This window comes from Lepidochelys olivacea (assembly GCF_965140295.1).
Source record: "Lepidochelys olivacea isolate rLepOli2 genome assembly, chromosome: 13".
NCBI lineage: Eukaryota > Metazoa > Chordata > Testudines > Cheloniidae > Lepidochelys > Lepidochelys olivacea.
In genome coordinates, this window is record NC_140423.1 from 30,870,061 (window position 1) to 30,897,651 (window position 27,591).

A 27,591-nucleotide genomic window follows, 5' to 3' on the forward strand; every position below is an offset into this window, starting at 1 on the left:
TGGCTGTGACATTACCCAGGGTACAATCTTGACTGATGGATGGCTGTATCCCCTCAATTCTCCACCTGTGGTGCCTTTTACATTGCTTTGCCACGAGAGCAACCACTCCTGGTCTGCTCCCAAACAGCCTCCAGCATGTAAATTGCTCCCAGTCCCAGAGTTTCCCCCCAGAACTATGTGTTATACTGCCCCGCACTCTCCTGGACAATACAAGCTCATAGATAGTCAGTCATTTCATAAATAGAAAATGATATGCACAAATCCTGTTATCCCAGATGAAGTTTCCCAAACATTTTAATCCAAACATGCTGGTTTAGATAAAACAATAGAACAAATTTATTAATTACAGAAAGATAGATTTTAAGTGATTTAAAGTAGTGAGGCATAAAAGTCAGAATTGGTTACAAGGAAATAAAAGGTAAAACACAACTAATACCTAATTTAACAAGCTAAGTGAATGCAAAACAAAGGTCTCTCTCACTACAAGTTCCAACAGTCTTAGGCCTTGTCTATGCTACACAGTTTTTTCGGCAAAAAGGAGCGTTTGCCGACAAAACAGGGGAGGTGTTCACACACAAAGCTACTTTTGTTGTCAAAACTCTCCTGTTTTGCCGACAAAACAAAACCACCTCAATGAGACGCATAAAGCGTTTTGTGGCAAAGTTTAAGCGTCAAAGTGTCAGTTTAGATGCTGCCGTTTGTTATGTCACCATAACTAGCCTCCCCTAGTATCCCACTGCGACACCCTGCAGCCCCCTTATTCTTCCTTGAATGATTACTCATGTCGATTCCAAGTAGGTGTGTGTGCGCCACGTGCACAGTCGTTGGAAGGTTTTCCCCTTAGCGGTACCCATCGGGTCGGCTGTGGAGGCCCCTGGAGTGGCACCTTCATGGCGGTGTATATAGGTCCCTGCTGACCCACTGCTGCTTCAGTTCCTTCTTACCGCCAGTGACCATTTCGTTCCCACTAACATTTCGTTCCTGTCCCAGAGACCAGGTCATGCCTCGGTCTCAGGGTTTCAAGCTGAAGCCTATGCCCAAGGGAGACCCACACGACTCCTGCCTGAAGTGCCAGGGAGAGGCACACCAGTCGGACAAGTGTAAAATCTGCCAAGGCTTCAAGCCCAGAACCAAAAAGGAACGGGACTTTCGGCTAAAACTCCTCCTGATGGAGTCAAACCTCTGCCTCCAGCTGACCCACGTCTGGCACTTTGGTGCGCAGCACGCCGGTCTTGGTGGGGGAGGGTTCAGCGCCGAGAAAAGACTCCGCTAAGGACTGTCGGCACCGCCATTCCCCGACGCCGAAGACCTCCTCTACTGCAAACGCCAGGCACTGTTCCAATTCGCCAGTGCCACAGAAGAAAAGGGGAGCAGACGGGGGCGTTTCCCCACTAAAGTAACGGAGCAAGCAGGCACCTGTGGGGTGTGTCACGTGTCGGGACACCCAACCTTAGCCCTGCCTATACTGGCACTGTCGACTCCAGCCTTGCGGGGAGGTCTGTCGAGTATGGTCCCGGTGGACTTCCTGGTGTGGGAGGACCTGGAGGAGGATATAGACCCCTCCCTCCCCGTCCATGCCAGATCCATTTGAAGTGGCCAGGTCCTGATCGTGGTGATGGCGCATTCCACCGCCATAACTCCGGCTCGCGCGCTGGCCCTACAAAGAGGCACCGTGTCCTCCAGGGGCAAGCCTACATTGATTTGTGACCAATCACCATCTCCACGGCACCGTTCCCCGGCACCGTCTTGGCCCGCGCTGCCCTGGTCACCGATATCAGACTGCTTTGTGGAGGCAGACTCCTATGCCTCTAGTAGGGGCCAGTACTGATCCCAGCGCTGATCCCGACACTGCTCAGGGCAGGATGAAGGGCAGCTACTGCCTATGGCGTCCTGGCCTCCACAGTGGCAGGGGCCAGCCCAATGTCCCTTTTGGATACAAGCCCAGGGCCTGGGTTCCAGATCCGTGTCGGTGGCTTTGGAGGTGCAGATCCCTCCCTCTGCCACCTCGGTGACCCGGGAGCCTTTGCGTGGACAAGAAACGGCCACCCAGGTTAGCTCCGGCACTGATGCAGGGCCCAGCACTGCGCCGGTACAAAGACTGGTGTGGTATCAGGAACCAGTGCTGTCCCCAGCACCGCTCAAGGGGTAGCCACATGGGGATCTCCGTGAGCTAAAGGGTCAAGAAGACCCAGTTCCCCAGAGGACATCATCCTCATCCTCCCCTCCACCACACTGCCTGCTGTGGACACCAGGGGGGTATCAGGACCTGCTCAGGATGGTGGCCCAGAACCTGAATATGCAAGCAGAGGTGGTCTCAAAGGAGACCGATCCCATGCAGGGCATTCTGGCCCCTGAAGGTCCTTCGAGATTAGCCCTGCCCCTCATTAAGACAATCCAGAACCAAGGTTTTGTGGCAAACACTCACCTGTATTACCCGCATGGCTAAAGGGATAGAACGCAAGTACTTTGTGCTGTCTGAAGAGTATGAACACCTATACACCCACCCGCAGCTGGGTACTGTGGTGGTGAAGGTGGCTAACCACAAGGAACGGCAGGGACAGTTGGGGCTGACCCCCCTCCAAGTCCCAGGAAGTTAAATAGCTAGATGTCTTTGGTCAGAAGGTGTACTCCATCGCGGGGGCTCCAGCTTCGCATATCAAACCAGCAGGCAGTCCTCAGCCGTTATTGCTACAATTCCTGGAACACCTTGTCCAATTCCATTAATTGCTTCTGGAGAATCCCTGCTCTGAGTTCGGGGCAGTCGTGGAGGAGGGCAAGGTGATCGCAAGGACCTGCCTATAGGCCATGTTGGACTCAGCAGATTCGGCCACTCACACACGATGGCTACTGCTGTAACCATGAGATGCTGCTTCTGGCTTCAGCTCTCGGGGCTCCCGCATGAGGTCCAGAATACTATTCAGGGCCTTTGACTGTTCAGGACTCTTTTCAGAGCAGATAGACTCTAGGCTCCATAGCCTTAAGGACTCGCGGGCAACCCTTAAATCCCTGGGGATTCACACGCCGACCCCCCCAAAGGAAGCTGTTCAAACCTCAGCCCGCCCTACACTTCTACTCTGCTCCTCTCAGGCAGGATTATAATAGGAAGCGGGACAGGAGTAACAGGAGGCACCCATCTCAGTCCTCCTTGGGCCAGGAATAAAACCTCCAGGAATACGTCCAACCAAAATTGGCAACCCTACACAGTGCTAGGCTGCTCCTTTGCAGGAATTGGGCAGAATATCAATTTACACCTTGGAGCACTGGGGCCTAATTTTAAGGATCCTGCCTTGAAGTGTGACAAAGCCGTGGGTTCCGTAGTGAGCCCTCGTTGCCTTTGAGAACGTGTGGAGCGAGCTGGGGATTGTTTGGGCCGTAATGTGCATGGCAGCTTTGTTGTGCTTTGGTTTTTTCTCCTTTACTTAGTACATGGGAGCAGCAGCATGTTCCCACCTGGAACAGGAGAGAATTGTAATCACTCACTCCAGGCTGGCTGGGGATGGCCTTGCATCTGATCATCGAGGTACTTACTGACAGCAGTCAGAAGTGGAGAGCTCAGGTGCTGGGTTTCCAGAAGGAGTGTCAGCAGGCTGGCCAACCCCCAGCTATCAGGGAGGGAGGTGGCACCATCTGCTGTTCATTGCCCCAGACTTTGATTTCTTTTTACCTATACCACATTTGGCCACGATTTCAGGGTCACATCCTAATTCACTCTTTAAAAAAAAATTCAGACACTTTTAAAACTAAACTCTGCATTAGCTTTGTTTTGATGGGTTATTAGTTGTGGTGTGCCCAGTTTAGACAGCTGTAGTTCAGGACTGGCTGGGTGGAGGCCAGGGGGTTCTGCACAGTGTCCTGTGGCTGCCTCCATCACTAACGTGGAGATGTGGCCACAGGAACAAGCCCCAAGATGCAGTCCTTCAGGCGTGACCCAGGCAGTCCTGCCATGTGGTTCAAAATGGAGCACTGCATGCTGAGCTCTGCCAACTCCAGGGGCACCGTCTCTCCATTAGTGAGTTGAAGGCAGCTGCAAAGCACTCCGATTTAAGCCACCATTTAAGGGCTGGTTCTCTGGGCAGTGTGTGGATGTCTCTGCAGCTCAGGGCCCGTTGGCACTGAGTGTTGCTCCAGCCCCTCCGTGGAACAGCTGCGGAATTTCCTCTCTCACATCCTGCTGAAATATCTGGACACTTCGCAAGGACAAACAAGACCCAGGGAGAAAATGTCAGTGTGTTTATCCCTCTGCTCCAGTTATGGATGTGGTATGAGGCTGAAGTATGTGTGAGATTGTGATGATTAATTGGTATTGTGATAGCACCTGGGGGCCAAGGTCACATTGTTCTAGGCACTGTACAGCCTGTAACTGATGGTCTCTGTTTGCCGTCTAAGGAAGATTACAGTCTAATCTAAATTGTATTCATGTGCACACCGATAATGTTGTGGTAAGGCTGCATCAGAGGTGGGTTGTATATTTTCATGAGGGGTGATGGCCATTCTGGAAGTCTGGTTTTTGATGGCTGTCTTTTGAATATATGGTTGTATCCAGGGTCACATTCCACACCTCTACCACGCCACTGTAAACTTTGTTTCTGTATGATGGCTAAAGTGCAGATTTTGTCTTGGTTAGTTTTAGTACAAGTCACAGACAGGTCATGGGCAATAAACAAAATTCACAGGAGCCTGTGACCTGCCTTTGACTTGTACTAAAAATAGCCAGAGGGTAGGGCTGGGGTGGGAGGGGGGGACTGACAGCATGAACTCTACCACCAGGGGGGAGGCACAGCCACGGGATGGGGGGGGCACTCAGCCCTGGCTGAAGCCGTGGGGCAGGGGCACACAGCTCCAGCCACGGGTGGGGATGCATGGCCCTGACTGAAGCCGTGTTGGGGGTGGGTGCACAGTCCCGGCTTCAGCCCCAGCCATGGGGCAGGGGTGCATAGCCCCAACCGCAGCCATGGAGGGAGGGAAAGCGCACATAGTCTAGGCCCCAGCCACAGGGCAGGGGCGCACAGCCCTAGTTCCGACCCCAGCCACTGACAGCTGAAGGAGTCACAGAGATGGGGTAAAGTCGTGGAATCCGTGGCTGCCACGATCTCTGTGACTAAATCGTATCCTTAGCAATGGACACATTAGCAATGCTGAGAGGGAGACAAAGCTGAATTCCACTCCCATTCTAATCCCCCTTTTCCAGTTGCTCAGAACTTTCTAGGAAATTACTTTGAGGCTGAGATTTTCCATGCTTATGCTTTCACCCAAAGCCAATTAAAAACGTGTTTTAAATGTGGACTGTTTGGGGTTCTACAAGCAGGCAAACCCTCTCTCCTTAGGGCTTTCCTACATCAGGAAAAGGGTTAGAGGTCAGACTGGGGAGCCAACCCCTCTGTGACTTCGCCCATGTTCCAAGGCTTGGTCTGCACACAGTTATGCCAGTGTAACTGCAGGTGTGGCATTAACCGATTCCATTAAGTGCCGCTTTGTGCATGAGTGCTCTTAGTTGGGTCAGCTTTCCCATGCTGCAAGCTCAACCAATGCAAACCCAGTTTAACCACCGTGCAGACAGGCTGCAGGAAGTTGCACTGGTTTGATTAAATTGGTGCTGCACAACACCTTTGTTAAGCTGGTGCAGTGTGTGTAGAGCAGGCCTTGGAACTGTCGTTAAATGGGTGCACAAACTGCGTGCCTGCAATCCCTGCAGAGCAGGAACGTGGCTGTGTTGCACACACCTAGCACGGAAATCTGTGTACGCTGCTCTCTCCTCCATGCATCACAAACGTTCCCCAGGCTGTGCAGGGTGGCCAAGTGTTCTGGTAGAGTGTCTCACTTCTGGAATACCATGCAGTTTGTCTCTTTGATCTGACACCCTTCCCATTGCATTCAGCTGATTTTATTGCATTTCATTTATGTTGTTATTTAACATATTGCTGCAGTCCTGTGGTTAAGACACTGGACAGGACTGAGTTCGGAGTATTGTAGCCAAGGCCTAACTGACTGGCTCTTGGGTACTGCAGTATGGCAGATATAAAAGCAGGTGGATGACTAAAATACATGAGACTAGATAGGCAGGGAGGCTGGTAATTGGTAGACCAGTGTCTTCCCTTTTTCTGTGTTTGGGGGGAAAACCTTGGCCGGCTGTCCTGCAAATGGACTTAAAACTCCCCCAGGAACGCCTGCAGTTGAGCTGCAGTCTGGAAGGATGCTGCTGTACTGGCTGTTGGGGCAGTTGCTGTGCATTCAGATGCTTTTAAGCATCTAGGCTTTGATCCAGGAAGCCAGCAGGCTCAGCAGTCAGGGATCCAGGGGACGTGGACAGAGACAGGTTTGATTATCTGTGAACACAGCAAAGCATACAAGGGGCTATGCCCCCTGTGGGAAGGAAGGCAACTCAGGTTCTGGGATGGCCATATTCTTCTGCATTAGAGATCTCAGCTCTGATTTGCAGTAGAGTTTGAATGTGCTTGTCACCAGCTCTTCAGTCTGACTGTGGTAAATCCTGTGAGTATGTGACCCTCTGCCTGGTCTACAAGTCACTCTGCTTCTAAAACAACCTCTTACTTTTGGTCTCCAACAGTTAGGCTTGTCGCCCGTTCTCTCTGGCCGTTTAGTTTGAGAATGGCTTTGGTCACCGTGCCGTATCCTCTCATCTAGTGCGAGCCTGGGGCCTACTCTGTGCACATTTTGTACCAGAGTAACTGTGCTGGGCGGGTGAGCTAGTTATACTGGTGGAAGCCTTAACATGGATGCAGTTAGACCCGTATAAACATCCTTTATTCCCCTTTCCGTTCAGGAATAGCTATATGGGTAATAAACACCTTTATAATAGTGTAATCACGTCCACGCCGGGGGATGGGCCCCTAGAACTGCAGGGAGAGAGCTGGGGAATCCCCCAGGCTGTGGTGTGAGGTGTGCAGGCTGCTCACATTTCCCACGTTAAATCCTCGGAGGAGTCCCAGCGACATACCCGCCCCCTGGGGTCGCTGCTCCAAGGCTGGGGGTGCCATTGCCACAGGAATACTGTTTGGCCAGCAGGCACAATGCTGTTGTGAATGTGCCCATGCAACAGTCTCTGTTGTGTGGGTTCCCCTGTGAAAACGTCTGAGGAGAAGCTGTGTTCTGTTAATTTCTAACCTTGTACCAGCATGTGACCAGAAAGACCCTGCTAAAGTGACTGAAAAGAGACCTTAACGTTGCAGACAGCCTGGTCTCAAACCATCATCCTAGCTGTGCACCAGTGAAGTGTAATAACTGCCTAGTAGCTGTGGCCAGCACTGGCTCTGCAGAGCGGTGAGCGAGATGGAGCGGGAAGTACTGTGGGATGCCTCGCCCTGGGCAGTCGTGAGGGTAGGGCTGTGACTCTGAGGAGCTGAGAGTTCATGTGGCTTTCCCAGTGTTAGTGGTCCCTGTGGGAACAGGAGTAGATATGAAACATACCAAGGCTCCTGCCCTGGGTGCCCCTCTCCTCCCTGGGCTCCCTGCTTCCCTGTCAGACTGAGTCTGCCCCTGGCTGTGTCGTCCCTGTAGTGAGACTGTTGTCTTCTCTCTGCAGGAGCATGACATCGAGACAGCTTTTGGAGTTGTCCATGTCACCATGCGGGGCACCCCGAAGGGGAAGAGACCTGTCATCCTCACTTACCACGACATTGGCCTCAACCGTAAGTCCTCTTGCTCCAAAGACACTCTCGCTCTCCCCCATCAGCCTGTATCGGCTCTAAAGGGCCGGTTTTAAGGCCAGACTTAGTGATCCCTGGGAGCCGCCTGGTCCCCTGATGTGGAGAGCACAGAAATCAAGCTGGCCTGGAGCTGCGACGGGGACAGAGCACATGACAAGGCCTTTGTCTGGAGTGCAGCTCTCTGCATAGGGTGACCAGATGTCCTGTTTTTATAGGGACAGTCCTGTTTTTTGGGACTTTTTCTTATATAGGTGCCTGTTACCCCCCACCCCCGTCCCATTTTTTCACAGTTGCTATCTGGTCACCCTATCTTTGAAGGCCCCGGTGGGGGGAGTCTCAGTGAGGATGCAGAGCGGCCAGCAGTTCAGTCAAAGGCCCAGCTGAGTTGAGCACTGACTGCTGGAGCTGCCTGCCCAAGGCCTTCCCACGCGCTGCCCCCTCCTTTACGGAGAGGCTGGGCAGACTAGTTAGCGGCAGACGTGGCGTGGTGCTGAGAACTGCTCTAAGGCAGGCACTGCTGTTATAGGTCCTCATCACCCCAGCCCCTCTTCCAAAAGGTTTTACCCCCAGGAGCTTCCCAGGCCCCTCACGTAACTGTTCTTAGGAAAGTCCAGCACCTGTGTATACGAGTAACCAGGATCTCTTGGTCTGGCTGCAAACCCCAGTGTTCCTCAGTCCTGTGTCCTCTTGCTATTGACTAAGTCTGTGTGAGCTGTGCAGTGTGGTGTCTGGCTGATTGGCTGGGCAGTGAGGGTAGCTTGCGATTGTTTCTGCCCCACCCCCTCCCGCTGCTCTCCCAACACCAAACACTCCCTAGATTGCTGTCACATGGACTTTAACAGACCCCTGGTCACACCATGCACCACCAGGCTTCGGGTGTCCAAACAGTGCACAGCAGCAATGGGGTTTCCAGAGCAGCCTGTTTGGGTCAGTGCAGGCAGGTGGCACTGCTGTTCCAAGCATGAGTTGTAGCAGAATTTGGGCCGGGTCCAAGGCTCACTAGGCATTTCTCTTGCAGACAAATCCTGTTTCAATGCATTCTTTAACTTTGAAGACATGCAGGAGATTACCCAGCACTTTGCTGTGTGCCATGTGGATGCACCAGGCCAGCAGGAGGGAGCTCCCCCTTTCCCGACTGGGTAAGAACTCTCCGAAGCCCCTTCTCAGAGCTCCAGGTGTGTGCTCAGGGTCTGCTCACACCAAGATGCTATTTAATCCAAATGGGGCTCCCCATGCTGCCAGAGGCAGGCTGCCACCTGGTCAGCCCTGGCGGTAGGGGGAGGGATCACTCCAGCCAGCAGGGTCTCTGTCCTCTGGAGCAGAGGAGGCACTAAGAGCCAGTGCTGGAAGTGATGCTGCTGGGAGCTTTTGATTTAGCACATGATCCCAGCCGACCCAAACTAAGATATAGCTGGAGTTGCTTGGTCCATCCCTCCATTCTCCAGCATGGGATCTGTGCTGGAGAGATCTCTGCGAACACAGCTTACGGGGCGGGATCCGTAATGTGCCATGCTGCAGTGTCACTGCACCGTAGTTACCCGAGCCCACGCCGATCGAACGCTCCTGCCTATTGGAATGTCATCGGAAGGCTGGTGTCTGCGTCCCCTCTGGTGGTCAGTGTTCGGAGGCTTGCCGATTCCAGCCTCTCCTTTGGGTTTCAGGTACCACTATCCTAGTATGGATGAACTGGCTGAAATGCTGTCTGCTGTTCTAACCCACCTGAGGTGAGTGTGCAGAGGGGCCCAGGCTGACTCCTGTCAGATTATTGCAAGAGGGCATGCTGCCATTCCAGCAGCTCCGCCTGTGCTCCTGCGGGGCTCTGCTTGGGCTGCGTGCAATGGACATTGGCTGTCCCAGGCCCTTGCCCAGCCCACACAGCCTTGGCATGGAGTGACATGTGCCACCGCATGCCTGCTGTGTGACTGCAGGGCCCAAAAGAGAACAAGCCTTTGATCCAGGCGAGCTGGTCTGAGGTCTGGATGGGGTGGGGGTACCCAGGGCTTGAGTTTAAAGTGTCTCTTCTGACTCTGATGCGTCTGTATTTCAGCCTGAAAAGCATCATTGGGATTGGCGTTGGAGCAGGTGCTCACATCCTCAGCAGGTTTGCAGTAAGTAGGTTTTTTTCCACCCTGCCCCCACTAACCATACTGCCTCTTTGCAGGGCATAGGCAGAGAAGCAGGGATTTCAGGATACATCCAAATGAGAGCTGCTTAGGGTACCTGAGGGGTTAAACAGAGCCAGGGCTGCTCTACAGCCTTGCCAGACTCGCGGGGAGTGCCTGGCGTAGGGATGCCATTAGAGTCAGTTAATTGCCATTAAATGCTGGAGAGGTCAGTGGGGTTGGGGATTGGCCCCTCGCACATGTAGGAGGGGAGACAAGTAGATGCTCCATGGTCACACTGTACTGAATCTCATCTCAGCATTCATAGCTAGAAAGATAAATCCCATTTCTAAAATCTGCAGTTCAGACTTAGAGCCCCATAAACAGCTTTCCTGTGCTGCGTCCAGTAATCCAAGGCGGATCGGAAATCCAGACTGAAAGCTGTCATTGTGGGTCTCCGAGTGCAGCAGTGGGTGCTCTCACTTCCCACAGTAAGCAGTCTGGGTTCAGGTTCTAGCATGGTCATGGGTATTAGACAGTGTCCAGCTGCCCAGAAAATGGACATCTCAAGTGGTTTCAACTTGTCTTGGTCTCTTCCCCGTGGGCAAGTGTGGTGGCAGAGCTGTGTGGGCGATGTAAACACAATAGCTGAGTTCCCCATGCCTTTCTCGAGTCAGCTTCTTTCCTTCTATCAGTGGATTAAAACTGAGTGGACTCTAGATGTAACTATATTCCCCAAACAGTCCCTGCTGAAAACTCTGGATGCTGACAACATGTCCCATGTCATGGGCCTGCAATTTACAGGAGGCTGAGTGTGGCCATGGTTAAGGTGGAGCACTGGAAATGTCTTCCTGCTTTGTTATGGACTCCCTACATGTGACCCTGGCAGAGTCACTTCGATTTTCTTGCTTCAGTAGAATGGGGTGAAGCTGCTGCCCTTGCTCTGTGAGAAGTATTGTTAGCAATTATCCAATCAGGGTTTCAGTTACAGGTTCTCCTCTTATTTTGCTGTCTCTGACTCTCTCAGGGAGTTCCCCAACCATTGTGCCTCCTGGTCCCCTGGGGCCCCTCACACTGAATGTGCTGTGTTTCTCTCCTTGCAGCTGAATCACCCCGACCTGGTGGAGGGGCTTGTGCTCATCAATGTTGATCCATGTGCAAAAGGCTGGATGGACTGGGCAGCAGCCAAGGTGAGACTCTTCTCTCTCTCTTTCTGTGCATGAGTGCTGCAGACCATCCTGTACAAGTTACAGAGCCAGGCCCCGCAGGTTGGGTTCTCAAACGAAGCAGGGCTGGGATTGGTCATGCATGACTGGGAGACCCTGGGTTACTGCAAGTGATGTTGGGTATCACCAGTCAGCTCAGAGTCAGTACAGCACTCAAGGTCCTAGCATGGACAGGGGATTGGCACATTTCTCTCGGATGTGCTGGTGAACTCCAGGGAGCTGTGTTCTGTATGCTTCTATGGCAGGAGCCAAGCCCTTCCGAAACTCTAGGGGCTCATTCCCTGTACCTAAAGCTAGTTTGGCCTTTACAGTTTTTCAGTCATTTGTCGCTAAGTTTCTCATAGGAATTTGCATGAGATGTTTTTGTTACTTTTCAGTTTTCAGGCTGGACGACCAACATAGTGGACATTGTCTTGGCTCACCATTTTGGTCATGTAAGTAACCTGCAGGCTGCAGAGCTGATGATACTAGGCAAGGTGTAGGCCTTATACTTTGTACTCAGCTGTCCTTCAGATCTTGAGATCTCTCTGAGCCAAACAACTGTTTCCACAGGTGGTGCCAGGTTCTCTGCTGGGCAACCCTGCAGCCAGGACTTGGCACCTTTAATGACATTCATGCAGATTCTATTACCTGCCCTGCCCACTCGCGCCATTCTCAGCGTCAGGCAAGGCAGTAAAATGTGAACGAATTCCACTCTCTCCTGCTGAAGAGCTGATTTCCTAAACAACCCTGTCCCCTGCCTGCACCTAGGAAAGGAATGGTAGGGTCGTGTGGCATATGCGGATGCCAGTCTCACAGCTGTGATGCCATACAGGCATTTAGAAGCTCTCTGAGAAGCAGCAGCTTTATAATAGGCCGCCAATGCAAACTCAGGTCTTAAAAACAAGACTCTTTCCTCACAGCTCCCATTCCTCTGTGGTCCCAGTGCAGAGCAGGTCTCCACTGGCTTCTGGGAAAAAGCCAGCAACAAAGGAAGCTGTCTGCACTCGTCACCATAAACTCTTATATTTCTTGGGAACTTATTTAGGGAGCAACTCTGAATTTGGGCAGAACTCAGGAAATGTTTGAGCTCATCCCTTGCACGGCCATGTGCAATGTTTTTTTAGGAATGTAGTAATCTGGGTGAGTTCTTTACAAACAAACTCGCTCTTTTATAGTAAACAGGGGTTTTCCAGGCCAGTGTGTTCCAACAGAGCCTTTTGTGTGCAATCCTTCTTCTCCAAGTGTCACCACTTAGCCGCTGTCCCTCTGCTGCCTTTTGCTATCCCGGCTACTTAGCTTTGAATCCTGCCCTGAATTCCCCCACTGGTTAAGAGGTCTGAGGAATTTACATTAGTGTCTCCAGAAACAGGTTCGGTTGGTGAAGTTACAGATGTGCCCAGCTGCTATGAACAGAGGGTGTGAGTGGCAAGTGAGCCTGCAAACAGGACTTTCCTGGGTTTGTCAAATCCACACAGGGTCAGACATTTTGCTGCCCCAACAATTAAGCTTTTCCCAGTCCCTGCAGACCCTGTGCTGCTGGTCTGTCCATGGAAACTAGTGCAGTGGGCACCTGGTGTGTGGTTGCCCTGACTGTCCTCCAAATTTGCCCAACGCAGCTGATAAGAGGGGACCGGCAGGTTCCTTTGTGTTCAGTCTGGAGACATTTTACTTGCTGTGAGAGTTGGGGGGACAGTGGGACATTTACTTGCTATGAGAGTTGTGGGGACAGTGGGACAATGTGTCCAGTCACATACCAAGGCACTAACCTGCCCTACTCCTCCTGTCAAGCTCTTCCTTTTGACCTCAGGAACAGCAGCCCTGGGCTGCCCTCGAGGCTCTTTTCCCCCCTCCCTGACCTCAGGGGCAGCAGGGCCGGGCCGCATCCTGCTGAGCCATTCCCAAACTAGTTTTTTACAGAAGGGGGAAAAACAGATCCATGCGTCTTGGAAACAATGATTCTCTCTAGATGCTGACTGGTTCTAGGTAATTTCTTACCAGTCTTTCTCTTTCCAGCCATGGCTGGCTTTCTCTCAATCAGGATCTTCCATAGAAGTACAAAGTGATGCTTCCCCTTGTCTTCCTAGGCAAAAGAGGTTTGCCTAAATAGGCTTTCCACTTATATTCAGTTCCCGGGGACTTCAGCCCCCTTGGCGAAGGACCCATCTGTCCCAGCTTGCAAGAGCTCTGGCCCTTGTGCCTGTCCAGTGATGACTTCTCCTCTCTCCTTATATCTTCCCAAACTCCCTGTTTTGTCCCCGACTCAGGATGACCTCACACTGTTCTTCCATTCCTGTGGGCTTCCCATCCCCCTGCTGATTTGTACGTGAACGGGGCTGCCATTGTTTTGATTCCACTGTGCCTAAATTACACAGGACACAGCCTTCCCTCCTAGGTGGGAGAAATCCTGTTCTCTCCCTTTGTTTGGTCACAGACTTTAAAGCATAATATTAGTGAAGCTCAGTAATTCCTTGTCTGGTCTTAACACAGACATTTCATGAGGATACTAATCACCAGCATGTGACCAGTTCACGTATGATACCTTCCACACCCCTTCGACACAGACTGTGACAGTAGTGAGTTGGGTGTAGTGAATATGTCAGGCCTGGCAGGAGTTGCTGACACACAGGAGCGAATGCCTAGTGGGTCTCTGTCACAATCACCAAACCTCCCGCCTCTGTAGGTGACTGTTCAGTGTATGCTCTGCTCTGCCCACTTCACCTCCTCGTGCCCGCTCCTCACATTGCTCCTTTCTCTCACCCTCCCCGTACAATCAGATCCCACAGTCAGGGCTTCTCTACTCGACACATCCCTGCTGGTGTGCTGTGCCAGCAGGCCCCTAGTGGAGAGGCAGCGTAAGCCTCCAGAAGGAGGAGTTCTGCCAGCGTAGCTACACCACCTCCAGGAGCAACATCAGCTGTGTCGACAAGAGCGCTCTGCGTCTACACTGGGGTTTGTCGGCACAGCTGTGTCGGCGGGGGAGGGGGATTTCACACTCCTAACTGCTATAGGTATGCCGGCAAAACTTCAGAGTGTGCACTAACCTCAGGTGAAGCGTCTTTACAGGCCTGGACAGTGGGGTAAGATTTTTCTCTGCAAATAACACCCATCAAAGGGCTTGTCTATGTGAGAAAATTGTGTATGGTACAGAGAAGGTGGCAAAAGCCGCTAATTTGGAGGCAGCTATACCAATATGAGTGCTTATGCCAATACAGCATAGTCCAGTTCAGGAACCAAGATAAGCTACACTGGTATAAGGCACCTTTCTACTGATATAACTGCATCTCCATAGAGCTTGTACCAATATAATCATCTTGGTAAAAGATCATACGCCTAATGGGCCTAGTTCTATTAGCAAAACTTGTAGTGTAAATCAGTCCTGAGTGTGGTTTGGGATTTTTACCATTTGCTTTATCAGCAGAATGAATTGCTTAACTGAACCCAGCTCAGTAATTTGTTGCACGGTCAGTGAAGTTCATTTCTCAAATTGCATTTTTAAATGTATAATAGTAACAACGAGGTTGATCGATGTCTTTTTCTAAACTCCTCTCCCCACATGTGCAGGAAGAACTGCAAGCTAATCTGGACCTGATCCAGACTTACAGACTCCATATTGCACAGGACATTAACCAAGAGAACCTTCAGATGTTTCTTGCCTCATATAACAGGTACAGGACTCCATTCTGCCAGTGCATAGAAGGCCGATCTCAGAGTTACCCTCACGCCTTGTGCATCACTGGGTACAAACAGCATTGCAGCAAATGTAACACCAGGGAGCAGGGGAGGAATCCATGGGGGATGAATAGTTCAGCTCCACTGCGGGGGGGCGCCCTCAAATCTTTCCTAGTGCCTCCTAATATTCTTCAGTGAGTCTCTTCCACAATGAGCTACTCTGTGTGAAGCTCCCTACAGAGCCCAACCCTTCCTTGACTTCAGCTCACTGCTCTGGACTCTTGTAACTAATGATTTTCTATTACAAATCGAGCCTCCTCAGCCTTTCTGCCCAGATCAGCCTTTCTGCCCTCCGGGGCACTTCAGAAACAGGAGACGTGGAGGCTCAGGAGCGCTTTACGCTTGGTAAAAGGGCTCACATCCACCTGTTGTTTCCCTTCGTATCCTCTCAGGTTTTGACCCTTAAGTGCAAACCGGTGCTTTGGGTGCTCTGCTGAGTGAGCCACGTGGCTTTGCTAACCTGCCACCACCGCCTCTGTGGGTCAAGCCCAGGTTGTTTCTGAAGCTCGGAGACCAGGCCCTGTTTTCTGACTTATTGCTGCTCCTCTGAGCAGTACCTGCATGTGGTATGGGGCATCGTGCTGCGTTTTCAGATGAGGCTCACAGATTCCTCTGTGTGTGACCTTTGTCACTTCGTATTTTGGTCTCCTTTGAGCCTTTCAGCCTTTGGGGAGGCTGAGTCCTCTCGTTCCATGGCCCTCTCTCCAGACGGAATCCACAGGATCTCATTGGCACCCACCACACCCGGATTATCTGGGTTGGTCTGATGGAGAGTTGTTCTCCTTTGTCTTCTAGCCGCAGAGACCTGGAAATTGAGAGGCCAGTTCTGGGCATTGGTGAAAACACAACAAAAACATTCAAGTAAGTTGCTGTGGATCGCTCTGTGCACCCATTTCAAACTGCAGAGTTAGTTCCACAGAGAGGCTGCTGCGTCTCGGCAAGAGACCCAAGAGCCTGAATGCTGAGAAGAATTCAGCAGCACTGTGCTCAGGATGCAGAAATATTAATCTAGAGTGCAGTGTGGTGGGGGCACATCATGGCTCCAGGGTTAAGGAGCCCCTTAAGAAGGAAATACCCTTTTGTTGCATATGGATGACAGTGTCCCCTCCCCAAGCTCACAGCATTTACTTAAGGAGCAGCGTTAATGTTCTGTTACTGGGTTCTAAGCAGCTCCTTTAGGAGATTTTTTTAATGTACTTTTCTGTCTTGATTTTTTGAGATTTGAAAATTGACCCACTTCTGGGTTATAGCAAAATCTAAGTCCTAGGCTAACTTTAAGTTTACTAATGTTATTTTTTAAAATTTTTGAATACTCAGTCATAAGTAAGGCTGTGACCCCACTCGCAGCAGCAGGAGTTTGGGAGTGGGAGGGGGTTGGGGTATGGAAGCAGGTGAGGGGTCTGGGCGGCGCTTAGCTCGGGGGCTCCTCGGAAGCAGCCAGCATGTCCGGCTCCTAGGTGGAGGCGCAGCCAGGAAGCTCCATGCACTGCCTCCGTCTGCAGGTGCCGCCCCCACAGCTCCCATTGGTCGCAGTTCCTGGCCACTGGGAGCTGCAGAGCGGGCGCTCAGGGCGGGGGCAGCGCGCAGAGCTCCCCAGGCTGCGTTTCCATCTAGGGGCTGCAGGGACATGGCGGCCGCTTCCAGGAGCCCCGTGGAGCCAGGTAAGGAGCCTGCCAGCCCCGCCCCGCATCCCCGAGCAGTCGCAGGAGTCCCGGGCCACGCACTGCTGCCCAGCCCCCCGCCCCCTGAGCAGTAGCAGGGGTCATAGAATCATTAGAATATCAGGGTCGGAAGGGACCTCAGGAGGTCATCTAGTCCAACCCCCTGCTCAAAGCAGGACCAATCCCCAACTAATCCTGGACCCCACACCGCTCCCCAATGGGGGTCCCGAGCCATGCTCTAAATTAACAAAGGTTTTTGAGAGGCTAGAGGAGAATAGAACTAAGCTGGAGCCATGAAAGCTATGGATAGATTAATTGCACTGCAATTAATGTACTTCTCTGCTGGCTTTTGCCCAGGTGCCCTGCCTTATTAGTGGTTGGTGACAGCTCGCCTGCCGTTGAAGCTGTGGTATGTATACAAGGTCTCTTTTGCACTGAATGCTCTTCTTAGTCCCAATGAGCAATTAGCAACCCCCCACCCCACCTACTGTCTCATGGACCGGCTAGTACTCAGCACTCACCCAAAATGTCTCACAAACAGGGCTTGTCTTTTATTTATTTTAGTCAGTAGCGCTGCTTGCGTTTCCCAAAGGAAGAAACCAGGCTTCATGCCCTGGAAGTTGAGAGAGCGATCAGCTATTACTTAGAGCAGTGGTGTGCAAACTGGGGAGTGCACCCCCCAGCGGAGGCTCAAGAGATTCTCGGGCGGGCGGGGGGGGGCCATGAAGAAACTGGGATCCCATGGGGGGAGCAGGATAAAAATAGAGTGGGTATTGCTGGGCAGGAGCGGGATTAAGAAAAATAGTCCACCCCACGCCGCAAACATGAACGCCCCGGCCAGCAGCCACTGCTCTCCAGCCGCCCAGCTCTGAAGGCAGCGCCGCCATCAGCAGCAGCGCAGAAGGGTGGTAATGGGGTGCGACAGGAGGGGGCGCGATACATTCCATGAACGGTAAGCGGGGGCGCGACTGGAAAACTAGAGAAAACTCCTTGGCATTTCAGGAGCTCTAACAGCCTCCTTAGGGACAGATCTAAAGGGAGTTTGAGCTGAAAAGCTACGGGTGTATTAACTAAAGCCCTTGTTCCTGAGCGTCTCAGGGCTCACTCAGCTACGGCCGTGGCAGTTTCAGTGAGCTGTATCTTGCAACAAGCCCTTAATGTAGATCTATAGGGCTGCTACATGGCACTCAGTTCACACCGCCATGGGTCCCTGCTCTCTTCCCTAGAGTCCAGGTCGTTCACAGGGTTTGATTTTGCAGCAGGGATAGTGTCCCCGAGGACTCCAGTCGCTTCCCAGCTGGCAGCAGGGGGAGGCGGCAACGGGCTCTCCCAGGCCTCAGCCTCCGTGCATGTGACATAGCACGAAACAGCCTGATTCCCAGCTCCTGGACAGCACAGTAACATTGTGATGCATCATCCATCAATACACTGCGTAATAGTCTGCCCTGGCCTGGCCTGGCCTGACTCCACCAGCTCTCTTGGGCTCAGCTGACCTACGTACCACTCTCTGTACAGGTCTCCTGGATGGCCAGGGGTCCGGATCAGGGTTCCCCCTCCATGCTGTGGTGCCTCCCACTAGCTGTGTCGGCTGTAGCATAGGCTCTTGGTTGGGCGAGGTTCTGAATGTTTCAGCGTGCAAACCACCGCTCATGTGGTCTCTTGGTCCCCTCCCATCCCAACCACAGCCCCGTCTCCAGAGTGCTGGAGCTTTCTGCTCATGGCAGAGTGATGCAGGAGAGCAGTTCTGGATCAGTCTTTAGCACTAGGAGGGTTTCATTCTTACTGCAAGAAGTTACTCGTGCCCCTGCTGCTCTACATTCCATCCGTCCTCCGCTGTCTGATCACCTCCTCCCATGCTGGGACTGTGCTGGCGGCAGCCTGGTCCCCTGATGCTCCTGTCACTGAGGGTGGTTGTTGTCTCTTGGGGAGCAGCAGCCCCAATGAAAGCACCTGCCCCATGCTCCAGATCTGACACATGTGGGCATGTGACGCCATTTGATTTTCCCCTTTTTGTTTTTAGGTTGAATGTAACTCGCGTCTGGACCCTATCAACACTACGCTCCTGAAGGTACCAGGCAGCTCCAGGGGCCTGCCACAGACTGCCTTAGGGATACTACGTCTGCTGAGAGCCCAGCTCTGTGCATTGATCTCCTTAAATGCATCTGGCTTTCACGGAGGTGTCTAGAGAGATGATCTGGGCCAGATGCTCTCCTGAGCCACTCAGCACAGGAGAGGAGGCAGGCTGCCAGGTTCCTGCAGTCCCTGCACTGCACCTCTCTGGCCTTGGCAAAACTTAGGGCAGCCTCGGAACTACTTGAGCTTACACTGACTGGAAAACAGTCCCCAAGGGAGCACCTGCCAGCTGAGAACTAGCGTGCAGAGGTGTCCCAGCCATGTGCTCTGCATGCCCCTAGTATGCCTCCTATGCTAGGGTCAGCTGGGGTGGCACAGGAGTCGCTTACACCACCTTTAGACCAATTGCAAGTCCCTGCCACCTCCACCCACCGCCAGGGGACTTCTCCACTGAGCAGACGGCCCTTCTCTCTAGGAGGCAGAAAGAGCCTGGATATTAGGGTCGGGGAGTCTATCCCTCCTCTGGCAGGAAGGGCCTTGGCACATGGCTGGTGAAGGAGGTGCTCTGTGACTCCTAGAATATGGCCCAGACACCCCTTGTTAATGGAGATGTGCAGCCTGTGAAGACTAGCGGGCCATGCTCCTTGAGCCAAGTGGAGACAGTCACGGTGAAGCGCTGCATGCTGGAACCCCCAGTCACCACAGGCCACGGCTCTGTGTTAAAAGTGAGGGAGCAGCATCTGCTTTTTGGTCAGTGAGGATTGAATGGGCCCCAGTGGGGCTGGCAGTGTTAGCCCAGCCCCTGGCCTGGCCAGATGGCATGGGGAAGGGACTCTTCAAAGCCCCTCTTTCTTTTTTGCAGATGGCAGACTGCGGAGGGCTGCCCCAAGTGGTTCAGGTAGGAATTTGTCTCTGTTCTCTGGCTCGTGTTTTCCACAGCCTGGCCCCAGCTCTGCACATGTTAACACCTCGTGTTTTGTCTCCTCAGCCTGGGAAGCTGACAGAAGCCTTCAAGTACTTTGTGCAGGGAATGGGCTACAGTAAGTAGCAAACACAGCTTCCCTTGCCCAGTGGGGCTGGTGTGGGGGACGATGGCTTTGCCTGTGTGTCTATGACGGGCAGCGTCCCGTGGCACAGCCAGCCACGTACCCTCAGAGGCTCAGCTTAGCCTGGAGAAATGAGTGTCGCGCTGACACATGTAAACAGATGTGTGTATCGAGATGCTAACCACCCTTAGCACCTAGAAGACAGCATGTCAGCTCTAGGGCTCGTGCATGGCAAAGCCTAGACAAGGCCTGCTGCCTTCGAATGGTAACCGCTCTGCTCTGGATCCCACAGGCAGCCCCTGGGGGCCTGTGGGGCTCGTGGCAGCGGGTTAGCTCCAGGGCAGTCTGTGCTCAGCAGTGCTCTGGTCTGGAGATGCTAGAGCTCTGCTCTGGGGCACAGCTGTGTACGCACTGTCCCGGGCAGATGGTGCCGCTAGCTGCCCAGTGCATGAGTCACCTCCCGAGGCGCCTCCAGATATCAGCCCCAATATCTCTGGGAGCCCGGTGAGAGCCGCCCGGTGAGAGCCGCCGTGGCTCTTCCCATCTCGTTGGTCAAGTCACCACTGAGGCCAAAGAGCCAACGTTAACATGCCGGCAGCTGCCAGGGCCCCGGAAGAGTCATTGTCATCTCCAGTAAGCCAAAGACATTGGCTGAGCCAGCTGTGGTCCCACGGATATGGATGTGGGAAGACAGGTCTTATCCTACATGGCACCTGCTTGGCAGGTAAAACTGGCCCCCTAGAGAGAAGGTTGTTGGCTGAGTAGCCACCAGCAAACAGAGACGTCAACGTGCCGTGCTGTCAGAGGTTCCCCGGATCTTACGTGGACTAAGCAGAGTTCCCTGGGCCTGAGTGTGACCCTTGCTTCCCTGATGGCTAAGCTGTAAATGCTGTCATCAGGCATCGGAGGGTCGGGGCTCCTTCAGGCAGGGTGTGGTGTGCCAGTGGGAGCGAGGGCACCCCTCCTTTAGCCTGTCTGAGTGACATGATGTTTGATAGGATCCAGGTTGTGGCCCTGCAGAGACCCGAGCGAGGGCCCTGCTACCAGAGAATGGACGTAGGCCAGGGCAGAAGTCACTACCAGCAGGACACAGGCCCACTTGCCCCAGGTTAAGGAGCAGGGACCTCCCAAGTGGAAGGAAAGGCTCCTTCTTACTTGCCTCCTGCCCCTTGTCCAAGGCAGCCTGTGCTGCTCTAACTGCCGTCCCCATCTCAGACACTGTCTTGGAGGGGACACTCTGTGCTCATGGGCACAGCTGCAGAGACCATGACTGTCAGTTCAGGGGACAACACTCTGATCCCATGGCCCCCGTCTCGGGGCAGGGGAGGCTGGGCTGTAAATACTAAACACAGTCTCTTGTAAGGGGCCCTGCTCTTCTGAAAGCCCAGTGGAGCCACTAAGAACATGGCTTTTCCTGCGATCTTCAAGGGAATCTGATTTCCTTTCTTTCTAATGGGCAGAGAGCCGAGTAACATCTGCAGGAACTTCTGGGGCGATTTCCTCTCCAAGGGGAAGCTGCTAAGAAACTATCAGTGTGGGGTGTGAGTCCAGAGCCCAGGAGCACTGGCTGGCTGCAGACCTGGTGCGCTGGGGTTCGCTCTAGCAGCATGGTGCGTTCCAGGCTGATGGGGGAATTAACTTGCTTTCTCTTGTGTCCATCTCTTCCCTGCCTCACGTTGTTTCCAGTCCCTTATGTGCAGCTCAGCCACCTGAGCACGGAGTCAGGTACCTGCAAACCCACACCTAGCACGACCAGGGCTGCATACTGAGCTGAACCCCTGCCATCTTTCGGGTGCATTGCTCTGGTGGCTTGCAGCATGTCCTGCTGGCGCTCTGGATCCTGGCCCGCTCCATTGTACATTGTGTGCACTGTGTGTTTTCACCTCTCATCTGTGTGTTGCTGATTGTTGCATGGTTTGCAGCTCTCTGGTTATCTGGAGCAAAGGACTCATTTTCAAAAGGTCTTGTGACCAATCACTACCTAATGTACAAGTTACCATGGCTACATTTGCAAATGGCCGGTTATGCAATTTGCAGTTGCCCACCTCAGACCTTTTGAAATCAGGCCATAAACCACCTGCTTTTGATGCATAAAGGCCCGGTTTTGGGGAGCTGAGAGTAACTGTTCTGATCCTGTGTATAGCTCTTTTCACGCTTACCCAGCAGGGTGCTGGCACAAGAGAGCCCAGTGGTATCAGCTGTAGTTCACTACCTCTGTGACCTTGCTCCTTTTGACAGTCCTCTTTCTTTCCTGCAGTGCCAACAGCTAGTATGACTAGACTTATCCGCTCCCGTACCCACTCCTCCTCCAGTGTGGGCTCTGGAGAGAGTGCCCCCAGCCGGTCGCACATCAGCAACCAAGGGGAGGGGACTGCTGGGCCCCCAGAAGCAGCTGATGTCCAGGACACACCGCAAACCATGGAAGTATCCTGCTAAGAGGAAACTTTCTGGATCCAGACAACTTCATCCTCCCCCACAGACCCTACCCAGAATCTAGCATTTCATCTAGCAAAACGTCAGTTTTCTCTAACCTGTGCATGCCCATCCAAGCCGCTGCCTCCTTGATAGTCTGTGCTTGGTGCTACTTTGGTCCTTTTTGTATGTCTCTGGGAACAGAACCACTTTAAAAGTCATTAACATTCCACAGGCCCAGTGAACCCAGTTGCTGTACATGCTTGTGCCCCCTCCTTCCTGTGCTTGCTGTGCTGTGTATCGATCCACCAACAGCCATTGTTTCCCTCTTTAATTTAAATCTGATGTCTGTGGCTTTGTGAGGTTAGAATTGCTTCCTAGTTGTGCTTCTGCTAAAGGACATTAGGACTTTTGTAGTGTAGTTCTTAGGGCATTTGGGGGGTGAGGGGAAGCGAGCCCACAATGGTGCAAAACTCCAGGCACAGGAGGCGAGTCTTATTCCACACAGAGCGCTGAGCACAGCAAAGCGTCCTTGCACTCCTCGGGCTGGTGGGGTTCAAAGCACTCCTGGGGGGATGGGACAGTCATAACTATTGTCTTGGTCTCGTGTGTTCAGAATGAGCAGAGCCATCTCTTACCTGAACCTCTTGAAAGGGCAAAGCAATTAATGAGTTAATTCTCACTAATTAAAATGCACTATTCGGCAGAGTACAAGGGATTACACTGTTCGACAGCCGTGACCGTGGCTTTGTCGACCCACAGGGACCCTCCAGAGCAGTTTGTAGGAGGGCTGGATGCAGACGGGATCGTTTATAACATGTGGTCACGTCTCCTCATAACTGGACTCTTTGCTGTGACTTTTTGAAATCTCTAACCCTCAGTACATTGTGAAGTGGGCAGCAGTGCCCAGCTGCAGGCCTGGGATCCAGAACTGGGCCATGGGGGAGCTTGCTGCTCCTGCTGTGCCAGCATCCACTTAGCATTGCCACACGGCCCAGCTGGATTGCCAGGGCAGGGTATCCCAATTCAGTGGTTGCTGGAAAAATGCCAGTGAATCTGAATCCTGTCAGAGATGGCCTGTATTCCCAGGCCTGGAGCTTGTGGCTAACCAATGGCTAGGGAATGTCACCCTGCAGATTCTGTCTTCATTGAATTCACAAGTCTGTTGCTCTTTTTTGTATGTGGTGAATCACTCACAGAGGATAGCAGGCAAATTAATGACCCTGTCACACAGCAGGGGAGCTCTTCACTGAGATGAGGGATAACCTGTCAGGTCACTGCAGGTCTTTTGATAAAGTCAAGGTAACGCATCCTCTTTCCGCTGCTGCCCAGTTCTGACTGGTAGGGAACTGGCTCCTCAGAGCTTTCATATTCTGCTCCGCTCAGGTAGGGAATGGGACCGGGAGGCTCTGCCTGAGGGGCACTTTGTACCAATTATTAAATAAAGCTACAAATGAGTCATTGTTACCTGGCTCCTTGTGTTCCTTCTGCTGCTGTTTGTTTAGTCACTATTTGCCATCAACATTCTGGGTGCCCTATAGAGCATGGACTTCATCGGGAACTGCCCCAGCCACTCACAAAGAGCACTGTGCCCCGAGTGTGCCGGCCGGTGGGAGCCGTCTGCTGATAGCTGCCTGCGTCAGACTCAGCTAGCTGGGCCGACTTCATTGGCCTCTTCGCAGGGCTCAGCCACTCAGCCTTAATCTCCCGGCTGTAGCTATGCTGCAGCACTTTCCTGCCATAGATCCCTCAACATTTCATGGAGGAGGAGCTGTATCGCTATCTTCATACATGGGGGAGTGAGAGTCCCCCAAGTCGCACAATGGCTCAGGGCAGGTTTGGTCACAGATTGCATATGGTACGCTCATCCCAAGGAGTCCTCTCTGAAGCAGCTGGTTGACCAACAGCCTTGGCTTTGCTGTACAATGCCAAAAGAAACATGCAGCTCCAAAATAGATATTTAAAGAGTAAATACAAAACTGGGAGCAGTCCCTGGGTTGGAATAGTCTCTCAGCAAGTTTATTCCCTAGTAGGTAAGGGCTGGTCTATACTAGGAAGCTTTATCCTAAAATCATTTAAAAAAAAAAAAACCCTAGTGTGGATGTAGTTATAAGGGTATAGAAGTGGACCAGTGGGTGCTAGGAGTGAACACTCTCATGGGGGCAAGACATTCGTGCAGATTGTGGAGAACTGGCGAACTTCTGATATATTTATGGGAAAATAGGTTTGACTCAGTTTCCCTCTTATATTGTTCCCTGCTGTGTGTGAAGAGGTTAATTCCTTTCTTTTTGGAGGGGGAATCACTCAGCATAAATGAACATCAGGAGCTAATGTCACTGGTGGTGACTGGTGTAAAGTACTGCTCCACAGCCTAGTTTTGACCAGGCTCAAGAGGCCCAGCAGCCTGAGAGCTGGATAAAGTGGGCAGCTTACAGTTGAGGAGGGGTCACTCAAACATGATGCGAGAACTGATTTGAGCCTGTGACCAAGAGGGACAGAATTGGCTGTGTGCCCTGCCCGGGGCTCCACAGGGAAGATGGGTGACAAACCTCTAAGCCACACACACAGCCTGTTTATTGTTAAATTGTGCTTTCTTTGTAACGGTTTTGTCCTAAATAAATGTGCTGGCCTCTCTGCCAGCCAGGCAGTCGCCCAGCCATAGCCCTTGGGAGGGAGCAGCTTGGCAGGTGCAGGACTGAACTCGGACTTGCTAAGAGGATCACAATGAAGGGCAGCAGGAGCCACGGCCTGAATCCCGCATGTGGGGAGAGAAATGTGGGTTCCCGCCCCAGAAAGGGGTCCACCACAGGGGCGCGGGGGGGGGGCAGTTACCCTGGAACTGCGACACTGGGCTCCTTGGTACCTGCCGTTGAAGCAGATGCTCTGGGATGAGTTTGAGAAGCATCTGTGCTCCAGGGCTGTAGCTAGGCTGCTGCTGTAGTATAAACATGGCCTAATTCTTTGGTATAATCTACCCCCGGCCCCCACGTACTCAGGCAGTGGGACTACTTGGCGCGAGGCCGGATGGCAGCCTCTGGCCAGCCTTGCCGGTGTGTGGAACGTCTGCGTTCTGTCAGTGACAAGTCAGCGCTGCGCGGATCGACAAGCCACACCTGGCTCCCTCCCAGCCCTGCCCGCAGCTGCACCCACAGCTCAAGCCCTTTGTCCGACATGATAGAGGAGCAGAGGGTTTGTCCACGCTGCCTCCCCAGCCAGCCAGCCCCTTGCCACAGAACCCAAACCAGGGCGGGGGCTTCCCTTACAGCAGGGAACAGCATACCCCCCGCCTGGGTTGTCCTGGAGGTTGCCTGTGGGCCAGCGACAGTCTGGCCTCCCTCTGCTCCCCAGCTGCAAGGCACAAGGCTGCCCAGTTTGCACAAAGGCATAGGCCTGCACTGTGCCCCTGCCGGCTCTGCCCGGGGCTAGTTCCCTGCAGTTCCAAGAGCAGCAGAATCTGGTAACTCGGTGAGAATCGATGGTTACAAACAGAGCGTGGCTTGCAGCGCTAGCAGAGCTGGATTCTGCATTGCCGGGGGTGGGAGCCATGAGGAGTCCTGCTTCCCCCAGGCCTGGGCCAGGTACAGGCTGCGCTGTGGAGGTAGCAGGAGGGACTGAGCAGGGCACGAAGCAGCCACCGGAGGGTCAGGCCCCAAAGCCTTTCTGGCGGCTGAGCTGTGCCCTGACTGACCCACAGCTCTTGGGGAGAGACACAGAACCGGCCGCGCAGCTCAGCACCGAGGTCTGGGCAGACATCTCCGTAACAACACCAAGCAGGCAGAGCCAGGATGGGGGCTGGCTCACACCAAACCCCAGTCAGGCCCCTCAACTGGGGCGAGAGCCTGGGAAAGCGCTGCCTCAGGAGCCGGGGGCTGGAGACACGCACAGACCCTATCTAAATGCCCCTGCTCATAGGTTGGCTGGCTCCAGGGAGCAGGCATCTCGGAGCCAGACATGGGGGTCCCAGGCCCTGACGGAGCTTGGCTCGTACACAGCACTGTGCTGTGTATACGCTCTCGCCAGCTGGCTGTTCCAATTCAAATTTCCCTCGTAATCCTGGAACAGTGGTGGTTCTTCTTCGAGTGATTGCTCAGATCGATTCCAATCAGGTGTGCGCGGGCCGCATGCACAGTCCTTGGAAAGTTTTTCCCCTAGCAGCACTCGTCAGGTCGGTGGTGGAGCCCCCTGGTGTGGCGCCTTCATGGCGCTCAGTATATGACCCTGCCGACCCGGTGCCTCCTCAGTTCCTTCTTACCGCCGGTGACGGTCGTTGGAACTGTGGCGTCTTGCTCGGCAAGTTCTCCGTGTTCCCCTAACTCTTTGTTTTGTCTCTGCCTGGATCCGAGACACTGGTACGCTGCCCTCGACATGAAGGATGCATACTTCCACATAGCGATTCATCCAGCACATAGGCACTTTCTACACTTCGTGGTCAACCACAAGCATTACCAATTCACTGCCCTACCATTCAGCTTCTCAACAGCCTCCCGAGTGTTCATCAAGTGCATGTAGGATATGGCTGCTTTCTTCTGTCACCAGCAGAGGCAAGTATACCCCTACCTCGACGACTGGCTGCTCAGGGGCCACACCAGGGTACAGGTGCAGTCCCAAATCTGTTTGCTCAGGTGCATGTTAGAGCAGCTGGGTCTCCTCCTCAACTTGGGGAAGTCAACCCTGGAACCCACCCAGAGAATAGAATTCATTGGGGCAGTGTTAGACTCGGTCCAGGCGTGAGCCCTTCTACCGGAGTCCTGATTCCGAGCCATCATGGACATCATTCAAACCCTCCAGCAATTCCCACCACAACAGCAAGGGGTGCCTGAGTCTCAGTCACGTGGCTTCTTGCACTTATGTGACCTGGCACGCCAGGTTGCGTCTCAGACCGTTGCAGACATGGCTCACCTCAGCCTACCGCCAGGGGTGCAACAGCTTGAATTCAGTGATCACGGTGCCAGGGCAGGTCCTCCTGTTCCTTTGCTGGTGGCTTGACCCCCAAGTGGTGTGCAGTGGAGTCCCTTTCCACAATCCTCAACCTTCCTTGTCCCTGGTTACAGACACGTCGGCTCTGGGATGGGGGGCGTATCTGAGGGACCTCCAGACACAGAGCCTGGTCACAGGACGAGCTCTCCCTACATATCAACGTCAAGGAGCTGAGGGCGGCGCACTTCACTTGCCAAGCCTTCCAGGCCCAACTGCAAGGCCAGTGCGTAGTGATTCTAATGGACAACACCAGCGCCATGTTTTACATCAACAAGTAAGGGGGAGTCCGTTCCTCTCCCCTATGCCAGGAGGCCCTCTGACTGTGGGAGTTCTGCATAACCCACTCCATTCACCTGGAAGCATCCTTTCTACCAGGAGTTCAGAACATGCTGGCCGACTACCTCAGCAGGTCCTTCCACATGCACAAGTGGTCCATCTGGTCAGATGTCCTACACCTCATTTTCCAAAGGTGGATGTTTTCCCAGGTCGACCTGTTTGCCACCTGACGCAACAGGAAGTGCCCAATGTTCTGCTCCTTCCAGGGTCGCAGCCCAGGCTCCCTCATGGATGCATTCCTGCTACTCTGGAGAGGTCACCTGCTCTATGCCTTTCCCCTGTTCCTAAGGTCCTGCTCAAGGTCCGCAGGGAGGGGGCAAAGGTAATTCTGATAGCTCCAGTGTGGCCTCGACAGCTCTGGTACCCCATGCTACTGGAGCTGT

At 53.2% G+C, this 27,591-nt stretch overlaps 1 protein-coding gene across 6 annotated transcripts in view; it reads left to right on the forward strand.

Annotated features, from left to right (window-relative positions):
• The window catches only part of NDRG3 (NDRG family member 3), a 118,583-nt gene extending 95,221 nt beyond the window's left edge, over window positions 1-23,362 (forward strand). For 3 of the 6 annotated variants that reach the window (XM_084645815.1, XM_084645814.1, XM_084645818.1), the window contains 13 exons: window positions 7,541-7,646; window positions 8,683-8,803; window positions 9,326-9,388; window positions 9,712-9,772; window positions 10,870-10,956; window positions 11,370-11,426; window positions 14,536-14,639; window positions 15,499-15,564; window positions 16,722-16,773; window positions 18,385-18,432; window positions 19,300-19,477; window positions 21,170-21,208; window positions 21,741-23,362. In XM_084645815.1, the coding sequence (XP_084501941.1) occupies window positions 7,541-7,646; window positions 8,683-8,803; window positions 9,326-9,388; window positions 9,712-9,772; window positions 10,870-10,956; window positions 11,370-11,426; window positions 14,536-14,639; window positions 15,499-15,564; window positions 16,722-16,773; window positions 18,385-18,432; window positions 19,300-19,477; window positions 21,170-21,208; window positions 21,741-21,919 (1,161 nt within the window). In that variant the 3' untranslated portion in view covers window positions 21,920-23,362. The remainder of the gene's footprint in view (window positions 1-7,540; window positions 7,647-8,682; window positions 8,804-9,325; window positions 9,389-9,711; window positions 9,773-10,869; window positions 10,957-11,369; window positions 11,427-14,535; window positions 14,640-15,498; window positions 15,565-16,721; window positions 16,774-18,384; window positions 18,433-19,299; window positions 19,478-21,169; window positions 21,209-21,740) is intronic. The other 3 variants (XM_084645817.1, XM_084645819.1, XM_084645816.1) reach the window with 3 other exon arrangements.
• Window positions 23,363-27,591: the final 4,229 nt, after the last annotated feature.